Below are 22,887 nucleotides of genomic sequence, written 5' to 3' on the forward strand. Positions count from 1 at the left end.
TTGTTCTTGACCAATTTTTCCAATGACTTCAATGAATTTGCTAATTTCCATGTAACTTTGATAAAAGAGAGATTGTAAAAAGAAAAAAAAAAAAAAGGGAAGAATCTTCTACAACTTTAATTGAAAGACACTATGGGAAGTACTACCTAATATGTGTATTTCATGACTTTCAAGCTTTTTCTTATACATCATGGAGATGGATTACGCATTATAAAGTACGCAAACCTAAAATTTGATAGATACTTTTTTAAATCTAGGTAAAGTTAGTATTAAAAATAATCGATGTCTAGATTCATTTGATATAAGAATAGTGTGTAGTTTGATTTATGGTATAACATCTAGAAGGAGTACGAGTAAAGTTTTCTTTTTCGTTTTTGTTATTTCTTTTTTTAATTTACTTTCATTAAAAGATTTCCTTAAATAACATCACGTCTTCATATGGGTTTTTGTATTTAAGGTCAATGAAGCATACGATTGTGTTCTAACTCAATGTTACTTTGACAAACAAAAGATTAAACTAAAGTTATATAAGAGAAGTTGAACCAAAGATAATAGATGCTTTGGTCAGTTTGGCTCATGGGGCTAAGTCTTTGAGTTTTCTTTTGAACTGGGCCTCTAAGGGTTAACTGTTCTAATTTGAGATCAACTACCAATCTAAGTTGGAATTATATATTTTTAGTTGGTTTGGTTTTCTTAATTTACTTTCTTTTTTTTCTTCTAAACAGGATTAAGTACTTTTGTTATTTCAATTAATTAAGAACTTTGAGAGAGAACTAAGATGGGCTTAACATGGAATGTAGTGTCATAGTTGGAGACTTGGAGTTTTGAACCAATCTACTTTCCTTGGCCTCTCTACTTGCTTAGTCTCCTTGATGAATAAAGTGATTTACACCAATAACAAATAGATAAAACAATATAACAAAGTTCATTGTTACAAATTTGCTTTCCTAGACTTGTGCAAGTTTCAAAAGGGATATTTGGTTGTTTCCTACTATAGATCTTGCCACATGTCACACCTATTATCTTACGGTTAATCCCTTCCTTTTTAAGAAGATGGTCATGATTGAATGATTTCGATAGGATTATGATTGATTTTATCTCGTCAGACTCATTGTTTAGAATATCTTTTCAAATGGTAAGTTATTTTGAAAAACAGTCGTGTGTTTAACAATCAACTATAGTAGATTTTGAAAAAATAAGTTAGTTTATGATAAAAACACTTGAAACTGACTTTTAGAGATAAAATTTGAGTGTTTATTGGCTACTCTCTCCCTAATTTGTATGAAGAACTCCGATCACCACATCTAACAACTATCGCTGACCAACCTCTTACCACCACTTCTGGCAACGCTCGTCATGAAATGTTTTTTAAAACACTGTTTTTCGGTTCCATAATCTAAATAGTACAATTTTTTTTCTTGAAAAGAAACACTTTCATGGTTTCTAAGTTCAAGAATCAATTCATACATATTTATCAAATTTCTAAAATTACACTCAAATATGTCCTCTAATTTAATAAATAAGTTTAGACAAAAATCAACCAACTTTACCACATATAGATACAACTTGAAATAGTTACAAATATAGCAAAATAACTAGTAGACTATGCTGCAAATATTAGTCTATTATCGATAAACCATCTTAGAGTAGACTTTGTTATATTTATAATTTTTTAAAACATTGCTATGTACTTAATTATTTTTATTTAAATTGTTATGTAGGAGTGTAAGACCAACCCAAATAATCCGACAACTCGGACTACCTAACCCATAATGTGAGTTTGGTTGGGTCTCGAGTTGGGATTGAAAAATTCGGTTTAATCCAACCCAACCTGAATTAATTCAAGTTGTTTGGGTTGCCAACCTAATCAATTCTAAAATATGAGTGTCTTCCAATCCAACTCGTTCTCTACTGTTATCCGTTATAATTACGGTAGAAGTTTCCTCGGGATCATCAACTAACACCAATACTACAAATTCTCAATACTCATGTGGAAGATTGTGAATCGAACAACTGGGCCAATTATGGGTATGAGGCCCAAAGGAACAATGACCCATAGTTCTCTCTGCTTTGGAATCCACATGTACCCAACCCTTCATCTATTTCAATTTCTCCACTCAACCTCTTCCACATTAACTTAAACAATAAAGTTTAGTTATTTAGTTAATCAAGACCTCAATTTGCATTAATGCTTCCAGAGGGATTCTTCCTCTTTTAATCTCATAAGTACCTGTGTTACCTATTCAACAAAAGAATAGCATCTCTTCTAAACCTTTCTTTGGTCTTTTAAGTAAGGTATATTCCAACCATCCAACAACAAAACATATATATAAAAAGATGATGCACAGTATACATATATATATATATATATATTTATATATATAAATCAAACTACCCGTGAATCAAAACGTAGCTTATCTAATTACATATATATTCAAATGTGTACTGATATAAGTTTTTGGCTAAGAATTTGGAAATTTCTTTTTCTATGGTAAGAAATTATGAAAAGAAAAGTATAATTTAAAAATATATATATATATATTCTGAACAAGTTCCAAAACAAAAGTATTATTGAAAAGAGAAGAGTGCACACACAAATTGTTAATCCAGTAGTTTGCCTAAGAGAAAAAGAAGTTTCACTAATTCTCAAAATGTTTGTAATGAAACAACTTGACTGATAGATAGCCTATATGATTACCAAGAAAAATAAATGACTTAAAGCTTCTTTTTAGTTTGAGGTTGCTTGGTTCAAAATCTTCTTAACACAATCCTTCTACCAATTTGATTTTGATGGTTTAGGCTTCCTCTATACCAAATACTCCTCCTTCAAAGTTAATAGCATCAATCTGTATAAGTTTCTCAAAGCATAGCACACATTTTTAGCTAAAGTAAATATATGTTTTAGGGAGTGAGAGGTAAATTGGAGTGAACATTTTATATGTTGGTAGAAAACAAAGTTTAAAACCTAATATTGGTTTGGGAAAATCCACAACTTTAAAAAAATAACTATTTTTGTAGTTAGTATTAATTATTTGATAAAGAGATGACTTGTGGCTTAAGAACGTGCAATGACATGGTCATATATACAAGACATTACCACAACTAATACACTTATTCCAACTCTTATAATCCATTGTTATTAAAAAAATATTTCACATCAACGACCACATTCAAAAGCATATCAACCACCCCTTTCAATTACTTTTGAAACTTTAAGCATATTTTTAAGAAACGTTTTTTTTTTCTTTGCTATGTGGATATCTTTCTTTCTTACAACTGATTTGTATTCAATATCTAGAATAACCTGAACATTTTTTCTTCAAGGTACACCACTAAACAGTATAAAATTTAAGATCTTTAACCTCTTTGTGTGGAGGGCATATACGCAAATGAGTTAGGCTCGGATTGGGTAGATTGTCTTAGGTAGGAGGCTATTGGAGAATTACCTTTATGGTTAGAACGAACCAAATATAACTAGAAGTTAAAGTTTCGTTGAAGTTGAATTATTTAAAGTTGATGCAAATGAGTGCCAAGAAAGAGACAGAGACAGATGAGATCCACCAGAAAGTTTTCGTTTTTTTTATTGGAGTGAAAGCTAAATCTATATGTTGATTTTGCATTAATCGGCCCAATATCGCCATCGGCTATCTATTCCCTCCAAATCAAGCCAAATAAAACTGAACCCACCAATTCTTTCAATCCCTTTGATTTTATCGATTCTTCAATCACCTCCAAATGGGATTCGTCCCCTTCTGAGTTTGATTACATACCCTTTGTTTCTAATCGAAACTTGTGAATGGCGAGGGATAAACCCACCGCCGGCATCGAAATCAAGGTTCATTCCCGTCATGGGGAACACGAGGTTCAACCGGCGGCTGCCAGATCACGGCCGTCGGGGACTTCTCCGATCGAATTTGGTCAGTACCGGCCATTTAAGAAGTGGGTTCCATGGCTGGTGCCGGTTTTTGTGGTTGCTAATTCCGTTATGTTTACAATTTCTATGTATGTTAATGATTGCCCCAAAAACTCTGCCTCTTGCATTGGTAGGTTTTTGGGTAGGTTCTCATTTCAGCCGCTTAAAGAGAATCCCCTTCTTGGCCCTTCTTCTTCAACGTGAGTTTCCTTTTTTTGCTATTGGGTTTTTGTTGGTTTAATCTACTGTTTTATTATGAGTGTGTAGCATTTGGTATTGTTCATGTTCTTTTTGAGTTTTTTTTGTTATGTTCTGTTTATCTGAGGAGTATTATATTATGCTATGTTATGTTATGTTCTATATAGTGTTAAAAATGTGGTGTAGAGATAATTTGAATGTAATTGGAGATGATCATGGCTGCATTGAAGTCTATCTTTGTTGCCAAATTGAAGTTTATATCAGAAAAAAGTTGGTGTGATCCTTGATGAAGTTTTCTTCTTTCCCTTGAAATAATGATTAATGAAGTTTTGGGTTGTTGTAACAAGCTGCAATTGTGGGATTTACCCAACAGCAAGGCTTCTTTTGAAAGTGCTAGGCGAACTTTTTGTTTACCTTTCTGGTGAAGTAATTTAGGATCATGTGGGTGTATTCACCTGTTATATGATTGAGAATTGTAAGAAAAATGTGCACGTTGTAGAAGAAGTTATTGTACATAAGTCTTTTTCTTACTTTATTTAATCCCAAATTTCAGATTAGAAAAGATGGGTGCTCTGGAAGTTGATAAAGTGGTTTATGGGCACCAGGCATGGAGATTGATCTCTTGTTTATGGCTACATGCAGGGGTGTTCCATATACTTGCTAACATGTTGAGTCTTGTTTTCATTGGGATAAGGCTCGAGCAAGAATTTGGCTTTGGTATGCACAACGGACTGAAATTAGCCTTTGAAATACAATGCATTCTTGAAAATTATAGTGTTGATTTATTTAAAGTCACCCATTTTACAACACTTTCATTTTGATTTTCTGTTTTCAAAGTCATGTTTGTTAACTAACATTTTTCTTTGTATTCCAATCTAATTTTTTATATACATAAACAAAAAAAGATAACTGAAATCCTAGTCAAATTTTTAAATCTAAAAGTAGTTTTTTAAAAAAACTTGAGAGGGAGCGTCTTTAGCAAGCATTGATATATGTAGTTTTATAACTTTAGTTTCAAAAACAGAAAACCGACAATATAATTGTTATCGAGGCCTAGGCTTTTTGTAATGATCCTCAATTGGCTTTTTATAACCTTAGCTTGATTTCTTATGGAATTTGATTTTGTATTTAGCGAACATGTTTGAGACAGCAATGTGATTAAACTAACTGCACGTTGAGATTTGATCCTTAGTTATTTTATATCCATATTACAATTAGAGGTATCCTTTTTTTTTTTCCTTCCTGATTGTTTGGAACAGTGATAATTATTTTTCTGTATTCTCTTCTTATCCATAGTTCGAATTGGAATGCTGTACATTGTATCTGGGTTTGGTGGCAGTTTGATGTCGGCTCTGTTTATCCAGTCGGGTATCTCAGTAGGTGCTTCGGGTGCTCTTTTTGGTCTCTTAGGAGGCATGTTGTCGGAGCTACTTACGAATTGGACGATATATGCAAATAAGGTAAAAGAAGTTCAACATAGAAAGCCACTTGACTGTCTATGCATTGCCTTGTAACTGACTTAGAATCTGTGATGAAGCTTGCAGCCTTGTTGACTCTCCTCTTCATCATCGTAATCAATTTGGCTGTTGGAGTGCTTCCACATGTTGATAATTTTGCTCATATTGGAGGCTTTATCTCAGGTTTTCTTCTGGGGTTTGTGTTTTTGGTACGTCCTCAGTTTGGGTGGGTTAGCCAACGCAATGCACCTCGTGGAAATAGTTCGACTTCAAAATCTAAATATAAGCCGTACCAATATGTGCTGTGGGTTGTATCTCTGGTGTTACTAATTGCTGGGTAAAACTTATTTTTTTATTTCATATCATTTGAAGTTTTCTATTTGAAGTGCTGAATTCATATACTTGTTTTCTTCATTTCAATCCCTGTGTTCATACTGAATACTCCAATATATGTGCTATCATTAGCTGCACGCCCATTGGCATTACTTTACTGACATTTCGGAATCAACAGGTTTGCAGTTGGTTTGGTCTTTCTGTTTAGAGGGGAAAATATGAATGATCGGTGTTCATGGTGCCATTATTTGAGCTGCATTCCTACGTCAAAGTGGAGCTGCAACTCGCAGAAATTCTCTTGCGAGGTACCTAACTATACTTCTCTGGCCTCAAATCAGTTCAAGTTTACCTACCTTCAAACAGTCGTCACCAAATGATTTGTAGCCTAAACTCTCATATTCAGTTAGGGACGACTCTCGAAATATCTCCACAATAGTATGGTATTGTCCACTTTAGAAATTGCTCCTCATGGTTTTATTTTTGGTTTCACTAAAAGGGGGCATTCATACCATTAGAGATAGTTGTCTTCTCTTATAAACTCATGATCATTTTGTTATCCAGCCAATGTTGAACTTTTGATCGTTTTTCCAACAATCCTCCCCTTGAATAGAAGGCCACCGAGTCTCCCTTGAAACAGGCATTTCCCTTAATTACACTTGAGCACACTGTCTGCCAAGAGCTCAATGATGGATGGATGGATACCACCATGACCACATCTTTCAACGCTCTCCACTTCTTTGTTTGAGACCCGAAAATTCTACCGATATGACCAAGTCATAACATAACTTTGATACTATTTATTAGGGCAACAACTCTCCAAATATCTTTACAATGGTATAATATTGTCCAATTTGGGTATAAGTCTCATAGATTTGTTTTTTGTTTTACCAAAATGCCTTGTACTTTTAGAGATAGTTTGTGGTCCCTAATAAACTCATAATCATCCCCTTGTCTAGCCAACTTCGATCACATTTCCAACGCAGTCTAAAGTCATCATCTGATTGGGCTGAGTCATCTTACATCAAAATTGAATATGGAATCTCTTTTTCTGAAAATGAGTTGGGTATCAAACATCTTTACAGTTTGAGGTGATATTTTGTAGATGAAATATTAGAGATTCCGAATCCTATTTCTCAACAAACCTGTTTGAGATTGTTTTCTAAATAATTTTTTGCTTTTGCTTTTTGAAAACTATTCTTTAAACAACTATGATGAGTAAAGAATCTTGTCATTTTACAACTTTGTAAAAATTATGCAGACAAGTCAGTTGGGAAATCAGCTAAACATGACGTGCCTAAGCAACGGGAGAAGCGGCTCGTATTCGTTAACCAACAGTAGCTCCACAGAAGCAGAAAAAATATGTTCTCAGCTCTGCAGTTGACTTAGGTATGATATAAACTTTATACACAAGAGAAAAAAAATGTGGAGACTTGATAGAGCTCTTCTTCCTGTAATTGTTTTATGATCAAATTGTATATGACAACATGTAATCATGTCTTCATACCACATCAAATCTTTGCCAAGCTCATATTATTGAAATAACCCACCACCTTTCATTCTCATCTGTGAAACCGCAAAGTTTCCCTTTATCTTTGTTCTTCAACCTACTCTGCAATCATAGATGATGTAAACTCACTTATAGGAGGGGAGATAAAATACATCAAACATGAGCTTAACTCAATTGGTACATGTATATATCCGAGGAAAAGAGGTGTCCTGGATTCAAATCTCCTCACCCATGTTGTATTACAATACCTTTCAAAAAAAGAAAAAGAAAATGTTTGTTTAAGAGGAGTTTCTTAAACTTTAAAATGCTAAAGAAGCTACGATATAACGTAGCCTTTTAAGAGGATTACTCTCTCCCAAAATTTTCGACCACGGATTTCTTCACAACTTGCTTCAAACCCATATCGATGACTAAAATTTCTAAAAAAACTCACGAACAACTTTTACTAATATGTCATTTTCTATAATCATACACAATATAAGGTAACCGTAACTAAATTCTTGCAAACACTTTTCCCCCAAGAAAATAATAGTTCCATTCCTATAATTCCTTTTAGTTTTTCCATATTGCATGGGGATTAGATATTGCTTAGCAACTGTTGAAATTAGCATATAAGTGACTACACTATAACGTTGCAATATCACTATTGTTATGAGTTTAGCCATTATTTTGAATGTAAAGTAGTAAATATATGTATAATTTAGTAGAAAAAGTGTCTATTATTGTATACTTTAGTAGAAAAAGTTTCTATTATTGTAAAGTTTAGCTTAGTAAACAAGTCATCTTATTATAAAGGTGGGTAAGTTGATTTCTCACCCAACAAATGATAGAGTTCAAAAAGAAAAAACGAAGTGATCAAAAACAAACTTTTGTAATCTTTCTAATCTCTATATCACATTTTTCTTCTTCAGTTTCTATCTTGACATGAACAAAATCGTTAGATAAATGTACTTTGTTGAAGATGATGATTGTGGAGCTTAGGGAGATCTATATGCTCATGTGAAAAAAAGGAACATGTGATGAATTTTATTTATAATTTTAATTTTTTTTCACTCCGATTAATTATAATGACCTAAATGAATGTAGGTCGGTGGCCAACATGGATCGAACTCATGACATTTAGTTATTCAAAATTTTACTACTAAGCCAACCCATGGCTGCCTAAAATTATAATCCTTTGGTTTGTCAACGTGATTATTTACTTAAATGTTTATACAAAAGTTTTTATTTTCTTAGAGAACAAAAACAAGTTCTAAATTTTTTTAAATATTTGATTACTTTGCAATAGTTTGATTTTCATTAATACAATTTACTAATAATGTTTTTTTAAAAGTATTTAATGCAAAGCAAAGAAAGAAAAATGGTAGAAGATACAATTGTCTTTTTTTCTACTCAATTAAAAAAAAAGAAAAGAAAAACTAAGCATGATCACTTGAACATAATGCTTTAGACTATCTTCCAACTAGAGTATTAGAAATAAATTTGTGGATTATCACTCGAGTCAGATATACATTTCACTAGGTTAGCCTATGTTAGGCCTTAGAACCTTTCTTCTGATCTCGTCTGGGCCAATTTTAGACTAGTGTTTGGATTTTGTCAATTTTAGTCTTGTTTGTAGAACTTATCTATTTATCTGGAAGAGTCACTCACAACAATTTATCCATAAAGAAGTGAAGAATATTTTTTAGTTTGGATGGTGATTATTAAATTATTATAGAAGAGTGAGTAATTTGAACGGTTTATCCGAATAAGGAATGTGAAATAATGAAGTGAATGATAGGAATATGGAAATGAAAAAATGTGAATAATTGAGAAGTAAGAATTAGATGAAAAAAAGATTTTAGGAAGGAACCTTTATGGTGTTTGATAGGGTAAGCATGCAATTGTAACGGCCATATGTTTTTGTGAGTTATCTCTTCAATTTCTTCCAAATTTAAATACATAAATAAATAAATATGATAATAAATAATCGTCTTTTTCATTCTCCCGCTCCCCAAACCCTCACTTCCTCGAACCCTCCGTAACTTCCTCTCAAATCCTCTCCGCAACTTCTTCCATCTCAGGTATCTCTTTTCTTCTCTTTTCTTCTCTTTTCTTCTTCTTCTTCTACTTTACCTTCCATTTCCTTCACTCTCTTCTTCCAAACCCATTTCTCACAATCTGCAGAAGCCCGCCCATCATCCTCCCCCCTTTTTTTCCGGATAGGGCAACTTTTCAACTTTTCTTCTAATGGAGGTCTCTCCTCGCTCTAATACTTGGATACCCATTTTCTTAAAACCTTTGATTTTCTCTCCTGACACTGGGGTGGTCAATATAAAAGGCGATCTCTAGTGGGTCCTTTACACCTGCAAAAAGAGATTGTTGTGTTCTCCTTCTTTTCTTTTTCTTTTTCTTTTTTATTTTTTTATTTTTTATTACTACTTTATTGGTTCTTGCATGAATGTTCTCTGTATGCAGATTTTTTTCCTTCTCTATGTGGGATTTTTATTGGAATCGTTTTTACTGGAGAATTTGATCTTACGATGATTTATGAGAGATTTCTATTTAATGTCTTGTTTTCTTTTGGGAATGCAGTTTTTTTTTCATGATGTTTACTGGAGTGGAGATTATTAGCATCTGATTTTGTTTTCCATTCTGCTTGATTAATTTAAATAGCGATTTGTATCTTCTTTTGGTACTTGGTAGATTTTGAAACCAAGGAACTTTTAGTGCATGGTTATTGAATTTATGTTCTGCTGCTCTCTAACATTGTAAATGTGATCTTGTTTCATTTTCAATTTTTAATGATAGTTCTTAAAGGCACGGTTATTTTGCCGCTGACTGTTAAGTTAATTAACAAATATTATGCTATTCATTTGATAGTCGATGTCCTTCATGCAATCATGCTATAATCTGATAATCTGCGTTGATATTTCTTGGCAACCAAGGTTGTTTTGATTTTTTATTTTTCTTTAATTACCTAATAGCTTTCCGGGGCTGTTTCCTAATGTTTAGTGAGTTTAGGAGGTGACATAAATGATTCGATATCATATTTAAATTAGATAGAGTTTGATGACATGAAAGTAAGGTAAAAAAGGTTTAAAAGTTGCTATATACCAAGAAGGTGCACTTCTTTTCCGGTGACTCAATCATAGGAATTCAAAAGTTAAACGTGATTAACTTGGAACAATTTTATATTGGGTGAACTCTTGTGAATTTTTCTAGGATGCATGTGAGTGGGACAAAGCATGCTGAAAGGACCCATGTTAGTTACTCTAATAAGCATTTAAGACAAGCAAGTATGATATTGCCAGGTCCAAGGGAATGTCGAGGATCCGAATTTTGAATCCTGGGTTGGGATGTTGGATGTTTTGAAATAGTCTAGCATAAGATTGTTGTGGCCCTCTACTACCGTGGGAAATTTTAGAAGACAAATCTTAAGCAGGTTTCTATTACCAATAGCATTGAAATATTATATGGTTTGGAATGATGCTAGGATGTTACTAATACTGGGGATAATTAGGCTAGATTAAGCCCTTGGGACAACTTGTGTAAGAATGAAAAGTGCTTTTACCCCATTAAAAGGATTTTCAGAATTTTCAAGGTGTGCATTACACGATCAAAAAATGTTTTTTGACTTTTAAAAATATTTTAAGACATTTTTTGAAGTCCTCTTAGAGTAGGTGCTTTTCAAGTGCTTCTTCTAAAACAATTTCTCCACCTAAAAGCCATTCCAGATTTGCAACCCCCCACCACCACCCCCCACAGGACAATAAGGGATAGGGTTAAAATTTGAACCTTGGACCTTTAAAGAAGTTATTGGTGCCTTAATTGCTGAGCTATGCTCATGTTCTTGTTTTCTTAATACATAATTGTGGAGAAAGTTGTTAGAGGCCAACATAAATAGAAAAAACATATAAAGAATGAGTTCAGACCATGGTGGTACCATACCTAGCATTTAAAATTCTAGCAGTAGCAGGGGTCAAATGGCTATCTTGTGGGATTAGTGAAGGTGTGCTAGCTCGAATGCTCAGTTGGAGTAAATTCTTTGTGTTCTTCCCACACTTGTTGAACACGTGTAGGACACTTGTTTGTTAGCATTATAGACATATGTTAGGCATGTTGGACTAAGACAATATGGGTCCAGCATTTGCTAACTTTGAATTTCTTTCTTGTATGAAAATGATGCATGTTTTAATAAATGCATCCTTGTTCTGCCTGTCATCGTTTTTTTGAAAATGACATGTTATTGTAATGATTTATTCTAAGTACTCACAACAAAATTATAGTGACTCATATTAAGTACTGTTAGGTATATCAGAAAAGAAAGTCTTCTAGTTTCAAACCTTATTTGCTTGATAAATTGTATTAACTATACATATTTGTTGAATCATATGAAAGGCCTTCCATTCTGCTGCTTCTTTTGTCCTCTTTAATCTCATTTTGTTTTAGGATTATATATGGAAAGTTGGATGGCTGGTAGCATTATAATTAACTAGGCAAACTCAGAGTTCTCACTGTTAACTCAAAAGATTGGATATGAATACTTGAATAGTAATAGATACACACAAGGAAGGAAATGGATGAATTCTCAAACCTTTTGAGTTATAGGGTTACTCTTGGGCTGACTGTTTTTCTTGCTCCCTTCTGCAATATTTAGCTTGAGAAAAATAAGATGTTTTAAGGATGAGGAGAACTCTTGGGTGGAGGCTTGAACCTTGGTTAGGTTCAATGCCCTCCTTTTCAGTCCCCATTACCAAGGAATTTTGTGGTGGTTCTATTTTGTTGAATTGAAAACATTTCTATTTAGTTGTGTAGTTTGTTTTAAAACAAAACTCTGGAAACATAATTCTTATCCGATGCACCTTGCATAATAAGCTATTAATTAATCTATGTCCAGCCTTTATTCCCTAGATAGGAATCACGATCAGTGATGGCAGGTATCGTTCTTGGATGCAATACGAACATTGGACAAGAGGGTGTGCCATACATTTAGGAAAATCAAGACACTAATCTAACTCCTGCAAGAACATGTGAGTAGGGGGACACGGCAGTGCCAAAGTGGAAGAATAGACAGATAGCTTGTGGAATTTGTGATGCTAATAGAGTGGCATTGCACTAATACAAAGTTCTATTTCCCTTTTGTAGATAAAGCCTCTTCGCTTAAAGTTTATCAGAACAATACTTGTATTTCAATTAAATGCTAACTGCCACATTCATTTTCTATTGTTGATATCCTTGCCAGGCATCATTCTCGTGGACTGTTGTGGTTCTATGGGTAAAGGGCGTGTTCGTGGCATGAAGTTAGGACCGACCTCCACTATAGTGTTCAAATCTACACCACGTCAATTTACTGAGTTTGAGATTCACGATGAAGCCAATTTAGAAGACTACCAAAATGTAGATGCTAGACTTTCGATATTAGAGTTGAAAATGGCCAATATGATTTCAATCTTGGAACAAAATGGTTTCATGCAATCCAATAATCCGACTGCTACACATACAAATGGTGATTTGCCATACTGTATATACAAAAATCCTGGACGTGTTTGTAGCATGAGATTACAACCTGCGTCGACTCAAGTGTTCAGATCTATCTCACATCGGAATATTCGCAACGAGGCTCGTATGGATCAAAATGTAGATACTAGACTTTCAATACTAGAGACTCAAATGACCAAGGTAGTTTCGATTTTGCGACGAAACGGTCTCATGCAAGGCAACATATGACCAGGGATCAACCACAAAAGTTTCAGGACAGGTACAAACTCTTTTTATGTTTTATTGTCTAATTCTTCTATCTAAGTATGTTTAACCATTATTATCATGGTTGCTTATTATCAGGAATGGGGATTTAACACACAAATGATGCTCACATGTTCATGAAGTCAACTCAGCATCTTTCATGATATTTTAGTCGTTTGTAACAGTGAAAACAATTTGATTTCCTAACTTTAGGGTTAAATATTGGTATTTTCTTTAGTTTATTTTCTTTTTGGGATGATATCAAGTATGTATGAGAGTATTCTTCTATTTTCAACCATTTTTTGTGTTGAAATCATCTCATAGTTGGTAGTATTAGGAGAAGGTTCTTTAGGAAGGACCTTTAAAATTGGCGACATGAGTTCATATTCGTATATTAAAAAAAAAAAAACCTCTTATTTTATTGTTTCTTGAAAATATGGGGGTCATATCCATCAAATTTTAACATTATTCCCACAATGTAATTGACAACAACGGTTGTTACTTAGGAGGCTCTTGGTGGTCTCGAATAGAAATGGTTTGTAATACGAAACTTATTTTGTTACTACAATTTTACATTGATAATTTTCCATCCAATCCTCTGTTCCTCTTTTCATGCTTTTCGGTCAAGTTTTTGTTCTCCCTTTCATTGCTCATGCTTTCTGATAATGGTTTGATTTCTAGTAGTTCTTCCTCACAACATGGTATCAATAGACTATGGGATTTCTTGTACATTTTACCAATATTAATGGTTCTATATTTAAGAATTATGCTTTTACATCAGTGTATTTATTTAAAGCCGTTAATAAATTGACGGTGGTACCTCTTTGTAAAATTACCAAACAATTGCAGGAACCTAAAATATTTTGGGATGTGTTTTTTTATGAGACACTCCTTGACATAGAACAATGGTGAAGTTTGTGCTTTAAAAACTCATATATCTAATAATGATTCGATCTGAGTAGTGACAACCAATTGATAAGTGGAACTACCTTAATCACGGTTGAAAAATAATGTCCTCTTATTCTAGATGAACCTCCACAATAATAATAAAAATAATTTCGATTAAACAAATAGCTAACAACTCCAAGAAAACTAAACAAATTTTGACTTGAAAATTCTTGATCAAGGATCGAGAAGAAAGGAGAACTTGTTCCTTACACGATCTAGGTTAAGTTTTTCTTTGTAGTTTTAAAACATAATGCTTGAGAGATAACACCTTGTAGAAATTTCATTCAAATTTAAGTTTCTTACACGATCTAACAAAGGATCATACAAAGTTTTAAAACTACCATCAACCCTCGATCTTCAAAGCACTCCGCAAGCAAGACAAATAAATTTTCACTTGAATGTTCCAAATATTCGTGCATTCTATCACAAGAACACACAAAAACAAAACTCTACATTGTAGAGTTTTCAGATTTCATTTATCCCAAATTCTTCTTTTCTAAATGTGAAAATTATAACTCCATTATGTACTAATTAAATTATGAAATGTAAGGTCAAAATATTTAATTTTATGCTCTTTTAATTACGGTAATAAATATATAATTTTTTAAATTTTATGACTTTTGAGATGTCCAAGTAGTATCGTATGTTTGATTCAGTTATGATTTCTTGAATCATATCATCAACATTATTTCTTTTACAAAAAGATCTTTAGCTTATAACCGAGTAGAAGGGAGCACGAGAGATAAGTAAATTTCAAAAATATTTTGAAAGAGTTAAAATAGCTCAGACTTTTAGTCATCCAGATATGGAAACCGATGTACACCTCTAACCTCCTCACCCATTTGTTATTTGTTTTGATATTTAACTTGGCGTTTTTAAATTTGCTTAACCATGGGAAAGACGACATGTCGATATCAGTGACGACAACGAACCCGTAGTCGTTAACCCCACAGGGTGGAGTGAAGACCCGAAAAAAATCAACAAGAAACGTATTTGTGGAGAAGGAGAACCAGAAACCCATTCTCTACCATTGAAATTATCTCCCTATAACTCCAACCTTCCAATTTCTGCACCTCATGTTCACCACCAACGTCCATGGCCGGCGCATCTACTTCCTTCTCCCCTCATCTCATCAAATCTACCGTCTCCAATCTCGCCAGAACAATCCGCGCCGCCACCCCTTTTCATCTTGTTCCTTTCTCCACCAAGACTCCCAATAGCCCCCTTTCCTCTTCTGAAGACCTTGCTCAAGGACCCTCTTGCATATTCGTCGGCCCCATCGAAACCGCCACTCAAGAAACCCTTGAAGCTCTCTATCTCCAGGTTTCGGATTACTACGCTACCTTTCGCTCTCTCTAATCTCTCGCTTTCTATCTCTCTTTGACTTGCGTTATTTATTATTCTGGTGTTTGTTTTAGGCTAGGGATGCGTATTACAGTGGCCAACCGTTGATTCTTGATGATATGTTTGATAGAGTCGAGGTAAGTCCGGAAACGGAAAAGACTTTCTTCATGAATTCTGTTTTCTTTTCTTACCCTGTTCTTATTTCCATTAAAATATTGTTTGAATCAGTTGAAACTGAGGTGGTATGGCTCCAAATCTGTGGTTAAATACCCTCGTTGTAGTCTTAGACGGCAATCGACGTATTCAGATGCTGAGGTGATTCTTCTTCTCATTTCTCTATTCTTTCTTCTGCTAGGGTTCGTGCAACTTGGTTCTTGTGGTTCAGCTGTTTAGGAATGAGCCTACAATTGCTTAAATTCATATTCAATCCTATAAATAAAGGGACGCTTTCTTTGGTATACTGTGGTTTGTGCTATACTGTGGGTTGCTATGGAGAGTGCAATGGAAGGGTATTTAGAGGAGTGGTGAAGGACCCTAGTAAGGATTTGGTCTCGGTTTTGCATTTTTTTGTGGGCTTCAGTTTCCAAGGCTTTTTGTAACTTTTCTATTGGAGTTGTTTTGCATAACTGGAGTCCCTTCTTGTAGAGGGAGTTCCTCTCTTTTGTGGGCTGTTTTTTCTTGTGCCTTCTACTCTTTCACTTTTCTTCTGAATGAAAGTTGTTGCTTTTCATCCAAAATAATGAGGTCTTGATTGTTTTGATTTGATATAAAATATAAATATTCGATGTTGTTTTTGCTTCATTTGAATATTCAATGACATGCATGTAGGGCAGGAAGATCTATCACAGGTTCTGGCATTAGCAGGCATATGGTTGCTGTTTCTGGCACTTGGTTGTTCCGCATGTCTTGTTCCTTTAATCTGCATAGCTGACTTAATTTTCAAGGATCCACTGAGTTTAGGACTTTCCTATGACACCCATGGATCTCCATTTGGATTTCTTTCTGCTATAAATGCCATCCTCTTCATGGCATTTGGGTCTTTGATTGGCTACCCGATTACTACAGCTTCTGGTAAATTATGGTTACCAGTTGTTTTTGCTATTTATAGTTCATATATACTCAAAAAAGCCTTAATATGTGTCTAAGGAATGTTAAATATGATACTCTGCCTTTTGGCTATTTCTATTTTCTGCAGTGGGAGTACTTCAAGGGTTATGGAGAAATGATTTGGTGGCACTTAAAGGAGCCTGCCCAAATTGTGGAGAAGAAGTATGTTAATCTGTCTATAACTTTTTCCAGTACTATAGTCTTGATTCTTTTGAATGGCTTGCGAAACGTTCCTTTATGTCCTTTCCCCTGCATTACTGTAGTTTATGGATGAATACTCTTTTCTTTCCAGTATGATCTGTACGTCAAAGGAAAGGACATGTTCAACGTATTTTACGTGTTTAAATTAATTCATCTTTTAGGTGTTTGCATTTGTGAGATCTGATCGTGCCAATGGCTCTCCTCATAGATCAGACTGTCATGTTTGTGAGTGCTTGTTGGAATTCCGGATCAAGTTTGAGGTAATTTACTTTGCTTTTGTTTAATACCACACCGAGTTGAAAATACTCCAATCAGCTAATGCTTCGTTTTTCTGAAGATTACAGGTTGATTATGATCATCGTGCAATTATCCATTGAGCATTTTTTATTAGTATCCTCTATCTTCCTCAATGTCTAGTCATATACACGATTCATATGCCCTACAAATCAGGCTCAGTGCATATGATATAAAATTACTATCCTATTCCTAATATGTTCCCGTTTCCCTTACCTCCAAGTTAAATGCCTTGGTCTGGCTTTTAAGTTCATATATGAGTCTCTTCTAAAGAGAAAGATTGCTTAATCTGGGATTGGTATTGTGCAGAAATCAAGTACAAAACTTGGTCGACAATGGGTTTACGGGCGTATCTACCTTGTAAGGCGTAAAAGCAGGCACCAAAGATTGCTGTAGGATTTCTACTCCCAACTTGTAAGAGCAATTTGTCTATACATGTAGTGACATGATTCTTTTCCAGTCTTGATCTTGCTTGCAATGTAACTAAGTGAGATAATATGCAACGATATCTTATAGTGCCAGCTAGGTGATTACAAATTAAGTTAGCTGCTGCCAATAGTTGATTGATACTCTTTCATCATCTTAATCCCATGGGCTTTGCATATTCCATTTGTAGTCTCTGCCTTGCTCCCCAGCCTAGAACTGATAAACCAGCTTGATAGTAACTTAAATTATGGAAAATTGTAGAAAAGATTATTAACATTATAGTACCTAGTGGAATGGAATATTCTTACTAAAATTATCTTTTTTGTTATTAGTTTTAAAAAAACTGAATTTTAAAAATTGCACTTTTTTTAAAAGCTACATTATACTTAAGACTAAGGCAAGACCCATCATCAAAGCTTTCAAATGGCTATGTTTTGTGTCAGTATTGACATTTTTTTTTAAATTTCTTTTTTGTTTATCAGTTATTGATTCTTCTTTTTTATTTATTTATAAGAGAAAACTGAATGTGTTTGTAAATTATCTCATTATTCCTTAAGTTTGAAGAAAAAGATGTATAAAATAAAAATGTGCAACTTGAGAAGCAAAAATGTTAAAATAATACTTTTATGTGTTTCTTTGGAAACTAGAAATAAAAAAAAATAAGAATCTTTTCAAAGCTCACATAAAGGAAGTATTAAAATATTTCGAAAAGAAGAAATAAGGTGTACTTTAAATTGTTATGAAAAAGTTTGTGGTTTCCAGTTCAATTTCATCCCTCATTACTTCTAATTCTTCTCCCTCTTCTTCCCTTTATATTTAGCCTAAACCCAACATTTTACTATTTCTCCATCATTTTCTCTCTTTAATCGCTTTCCAATGCCCATTTCGTTTCTTTGTTTTGTTCATTTCTCATATTTCTCAAACACCTTTTTGAAGATTCCCACCATCTTTTTCAAATTTAACTCAAAACCCTTTATCAATTGAACTGCTCTGCCTTTTTGTTTGTTTTCCGGAAGGACCCAAATTGCAGAAGGTGAGGAAATTCGTTTTGTGTTTCACTATGAATCGAAACAATGGGTGCTCATTTAAGCAATAATAATTTCTAATCACATTCATCAATTTATCCCCCAATTTGGTTTTACAGAGCGAAACATAAGCCAACTGAAATTGATGAAACCTTATTTCGTTTGATTCCAAGCTTCAAGCTTGTACTAACCAAGCAATCAATACCTTCGTTGTTGGCACTGAGGTTATTTTATTGTACTTTTCTTTGAAAATCAACAGATCTTAGAAAAAAAACAATCTGAGATAAAACTAGAAATCTAAAAGAAAAATATTTGCATAGAAGATTAGAGACTAGTGAAATTTTTTAAAAAGGAAGATTTGATGGTTTGAAGGGAAGGAGCTGCTAGGGTTTGAGAGAGCTGGAGAGGACAAGAAATGTTGCAAGTAGCCGATCAATTAAATCGTTGTGTTTCAAGTCATGGTGAGTGGAGATATAATAGATCAGTGAGATAGAAATTTAGGCCTCCAACACTGAGTTGGGTTTAAAACTCAACTCGGCTAATCTCATATCATGTTTTCAAACAGCCCCTTAGTTTGTTACAAAATTAGAATAGAGAATTAAACAAACACTCTTCAGATTAACAATTGTCCAAAATGCACGAAGCAATGTTATTGTTTTGAGATAGAAATTTGGATCGACCAACATAGTTGAATATACATATTAATCATAAAATAGCTAAATCGAATTTTAACTGACACCCTGTAATCTCAAGTCCCGCAAATGCCTTTGACACTATTGTCATCACATGTAACCGCATATGTGCGTTGTAGAACATTTATAAATAGTCTCCTTTGATCGCCATCAAAAGAGAGTAAGTGATCTCCACGTGAGAAGACGATCCCAAATCATCCCAAGACTAGACTCAATAGAAGAAAATATATAACAAGCTATTTCCTTTCTTTCATCTACGCATAGACACATATAAATTCTGTTTTTGTTTTTGTTTTTCTTGAAACAGATTGAAAATATTGGTCGACTCCTAATATTGATGGGCAATCAAATCCTCTTAACTTATAAATATATCATCCGAGAAAATCTATAGAAACTAAAAACAACAAAAATCCTCTATCTAGAAATTGGAATGAAAACCTTTTAGCTAGAACTAGAACATAATGATGAAACTAGAAAATTATACAAAATATTAACATTTTAAAAATCAAGGCTAAATTCATTCTTCCATCTTTCTTGTTCAAAACTAAAATCCTAACTCTCAGATATGATTTGATTCGATCCCCCTTTTAACATTAACATACAGAGTGCCAGCTCCTCCACCATGTGCCAATTCTTAAAATATTGCCATCTTCAGATCTTGCCAACTTGTACAACCATTGTCAATTAAAAGGGAATATTTTCTCAATTTTTTGTTATACCCACTCAAGTTATCGTAACAGAAAATCAACTCGTACCAATCCATTGAATTTGTTGAATAAGTAGTATAATGTAAAAGAAATTACTACATCAATTTTCTAGTTCAACGAGTAAGGGTGAGAGACTCCAACCTTTGATCTCTTAGTCGATGACATATACCTTTCTAAACCAATTGAGCAATGTTTTAGGTTAACAGAAAGAATGCAGTGAAAAAGAACGGCATTTTGATGAAGATTTTATTAATTTAAGATTGGATTGGATTGGATTTAACAGTCAATAATTTCTAAGCTTTTGTTAGTTGTAATCCTAATCAAATTAATCCACTTCTAAAAGCGTTTTCACTCCATAACAGTAAGGGACTGCACATTCACTAATAAAAGAGCAAGCAACAATGGCAACCAACCTCTCGACCGATGCTTTGGCCGATTTTGAGAACGATGACAAAACCATTATCAGAAATGTCCCAAGCTATAAATGAGGGTCCACATAAGCTGAACAGCAGAGAAAAAGAGTATTAAGCACTTGAACTAACAAAAGACACAGCAACTTTCACAAGAAGAAGATGAATGTTATAATTTAAAAGATGGCATTAGGTTACCAGAAACAGTGTTATGGAAGCAAACAGCCCTTCCTGGAGGAGAACTCCATGACCGCCGAATTCCTCTTCATCTACCTTCAATATCATTGCATAATATCCATATATCATCGTGGTTGATATCACCAAGAATCTGAAAACGAGAACAAACTCACAAGATCAACTCAAGTGTTCTGAGTGAAGAAAAGAAATGTATAATGGAGAGAACTAAAAAAAATGCATAGAGTAATGACTCCATCGTCCATAGCTGTCTAAACCCAAATGTTTGAATGATGAACTTTCATAACACATTTTAGTACTACTATGCATTATGAATACGTAAATATGATATTCCAGATAATAATATTACAAGACAATCAAATTTTCTATTTTGTTGTTGAATCTAATCTCTCAAGAGAAAAGCAAGGAGCGACGCATTTATGGACTGGATTAAAGATCCCTTTTAGAGAACTGACTGACTTAATGAAAAAGATTAAGATGTGTAAAGGATGTTTGAATTGCTAATGGAAGTAAAAGTAAAAAACAACCACTCATAAACCAACCAATTCCAAAAGACTAATAGTGATTTGGGAGTTCTTTTAGAAACATTTTCAAGTTTTTCATAATGTTTGGTTTCATTAAATCAGTTATAAACATTTCACAGTGCTTGAAGTGATCTAATTATTAGTATGTTTTCCAGAAACAATGTGCCCACCAGAATGGATCCTAAACACATCTATGTCTAAGAAGTATAAAAAGAATTGCAACTTACAAGATGAACCAAACTCCTCCAACCAGAGGTATGGAGCCCCAAAGCAGCCCACATACAAGAGCAACTGATTGTCTCATCCAATGCAACACATCTCCTAGTTGATCCTGTATTGAGAACAGAACAAAACTGTGTTGTAGAAAATATTCAAGACAAAGACCAAAGCACAACTTTAATAACAAAAAACAATTCCATTCCAATTCATTTCAGGTACCAAGTATCATAGAACCTCCCATCCACGGCTTCCCTTTACCCTTCCTCTATCTTTAGCATTATAGGAATTAGGAGTTTTGAACCACAGACCCCTTGCTCACTAACACATACTATATGTCACTTGAGCTATACTCAAGTTAGCTCCTTTCCCTGTCCTATATCCGGGAGAGTGGCATTCAATCATTCATTTCAGCTCACACTTAACGAACTAGGAAACTCAATCTTCATAACAATGCACACTAGGTAATGATAAACCATCTGAACACGTTAAACTTGATTGAAAAATCACAGATTTCATTAGCTAGAAACTAAAATTCACAACACCATAACACAAACCAATAAAGACTTCAGTTCCAAAACCCAACAAAACAGAGAGAATTATTAGAATATTTCCATGGGGCTTAAAAGTGAAGCATAGAATTCAGAAGAAAGCTAAGTTTAAAAAAACCTTATCCCATGAAGTCTCTGGATCGAACAACTTAGCCAATTTGAAGGGCGGCAAGTGACCATTCTGCTGCAACTGAGAATTGACTTTCATAGATTTCCCGTCCTTCATGCTGACTGCTCAGAAATCGAAATATTGGGGGAAAATTCGAGATACCCAGTGAAGAATATGGAGAGGTAAGAAGATGGGAAATGGTACTGACTACTAGGGCTTTGGAAAAAACAAGAACGCCATGAAATTGAGGGAAATCGTATAAACAAATTCAGGGGACGGCTTTCTGTAAATCTCTCTCCATTTCAAAATTTCTAAAAAAAACTTAATGAGATTTGGATTCAATCTGAATTGGGAACTGTAGTGTTTATTTTCTAATGAAAATTATTGGGTCAGCAAAATGTCTCTCTAAAACATGAACAACTTTTTTGGTGCTTTGATCGCATGGCCGGCGGCCGCTTTTGTTTTTTCTCCATTTCGATATGTCGACTGATATTTCGACATGTCGACACAGCCCCTCTCTCGCTTGTTTTTTGTTTCCTTTTTCCTCTTTCAAGCTTTTGCTTTTTAGTCCCACTTGAGAAGACTCGAAATCTTTCTCTTTAAATACTTATAGATATTAGTTAAGTTGATTTCGTGTTGTTTTTAAGTCTCCACCCCACATATTAATTCAATATACTTTTGAAAATAAAGTTTCAATTTAAAGGGTTAAAATATGGTGTTTTAAATATAACAAAATTAATCTAATTTATATACAATATACAAAATTATCAAAAATTAATAGATATAGTTATAAATATTCACAAACATTTAGGATAGACAAACAAGACTATTATATTTAACTATAGATAGCAAAAATTAAATTTTAAAAACTACTAAATATATTTATGAAAAGAAACATTTAGCAGTAGGTTTGTTTGGAAGAGTTACAATAATATAATATATATATATATATATATATTGAATGTGATTTGGGTCAATGACAACACATTTGTGGTGTTGTATGCAA

At 33.8% G+C, this 22,887-nt stretch overlaps 3 protein-coding genes and 1 long non-coding RNA gene across 8 annotated transcripts; 3 read left to right on the forward strand and 1 right to left on the reverse strand.

The window, feature by feature from the left end:
• The first annotated feature begins 3,431 nt into the window (after positions 1 to 3,431).
• LOC101216844 (RHOMBOID-like protein 1) lies at positions 3,432 to 7,472 on the forward strand. 4 transcript variants are annotated; one of them, XM_031880366.1, is made up of 7 exons: positions 3,432 to 3,939; positions 4,048 to 4,113; positions 4,665 to 4,828; positions 5,408 to 5,571; positions 5,649 to 5,905; positions 6,080 to 6,206; positions 7,160 to 7,472. In XM_031880366.1, exons 1-7 carry the CDS (start codon positions 3,797 to 3,799, stop codon positions 7,280 to 7,282), a joined length of 1,044 nt encoding a protein of 347 aa, XP_031736226.1. In that variant the 5' UTR covers positions 3,432 to 3,796; the 3' UTR covers positions 7,283 to 7,472. The 4 variants fall into 4 exon arrangements, with proteins under 4 accessions (XP_031736226.1, XP_004153913.1, XP_031736227.1 ...); XM_031880368.1 differs by having other exon boundaries at positions 3,435 to 3,939; positions 4,754 to 4,828; XM_004153865.3 differs by having other exon boundaries at positions 3,432 to 4,113.
• A 1,849-nt stretch (positions 7,473 to 9,321) lies between these two features.
• LOC101216613 lies at positions 9,322 to 13,726 on the forward strand. Its single transcript, XR_969919.2, has 3 exons — positions 9,322 to 9,471; positions 12,633 to 13,148; positions 13,232 to 13,726. It is a non-coding gene; the product is annotated as an uncharacterized LOC101216613 (long non-coding RNA).
• Positions 13,727 to 15,000: 1,274 nt separating this feature from the next.
• On the forward strand, positions 15,001 to 17,644 carry LOC101218313 (PGR5-like protein 1A, chloroplastic). Of its 2 annotated transcripts, XM_031880085.1 has the most exons (8): positions 15,001 to 15,403; positions 15,499 to 15,561; positions 15,653 to 15,739; positions 16,258 to 16,495; positions 16,620 to 16,693; positions 16,894 to 16,992; positions 17,070 to 17,076; positions 17,336 to 17,644. In XM_031880085.1, the coding sequence occupies exons 1-8, from the start codon at positions 15,176 to 15,178 to the stop codon at positions 17,395 to 17,397; spliced, it is 858 nt and encodes a 285-aa protein (XP_031735945.1). In that variant the 5' UTR covers positions 15,001 to 15,175; the 3' UTR covers positions 17,398 to 17,644. The 2 variants fall into 2 exon arrangements, with proteins under 2 accessions (XP_031735945.1, XP_004145292.1); XM_004145244.3 differs by lacking the exon at positions 17,070 to 17,076 and having other exon boundaries at positions 15,012 to 15,403.
• Positions 17,645 to 20,088: 2,444 nt separating this feature from the next.
• LOC101218074 (uncharacterized protein RAB5IF homolog) lies at positions 20,089 to 22,430 on the reverse strand. The gene is made up of 4 exons (XM_004145243.3): positions 21,891 to 22,430; positions 21,233 to 21,336; positions 20,485 to 20,614; positions 20,089 to 20,377 (listed from the first exon to the last, which is right to left on the reverse strand). Exons 1-4 carry the CDS (start codon positions 21,996 to 21,998, stop codon positions 20,339 to 20,341), a joined length of 381 nt encoding a protein of 126 aa, XP_004145291.1. The 5' UTR covers positions 21,999 to 22,430; the 3' UTR covers positions 20,089 to 20,338.
• Positions 22,431 to 22,887: the final 457 nt, after the last annotated feature.

The sequence above is a fragment of the Cucumis sativus genome, chromosome 1 (genome assembly GCF_000004075.3).
Source record: "Cucumis sativus cultivar 9930 chromosome 1, Cucumber_9930_V3, whole genome shotgun sequence".
NCBI lineage: Eukaryota > Viridiplantae > Streptophyta > Magnoliopsida > Cucurbitales > Cucurbitaceae > Cucumis > Cucumis sativus.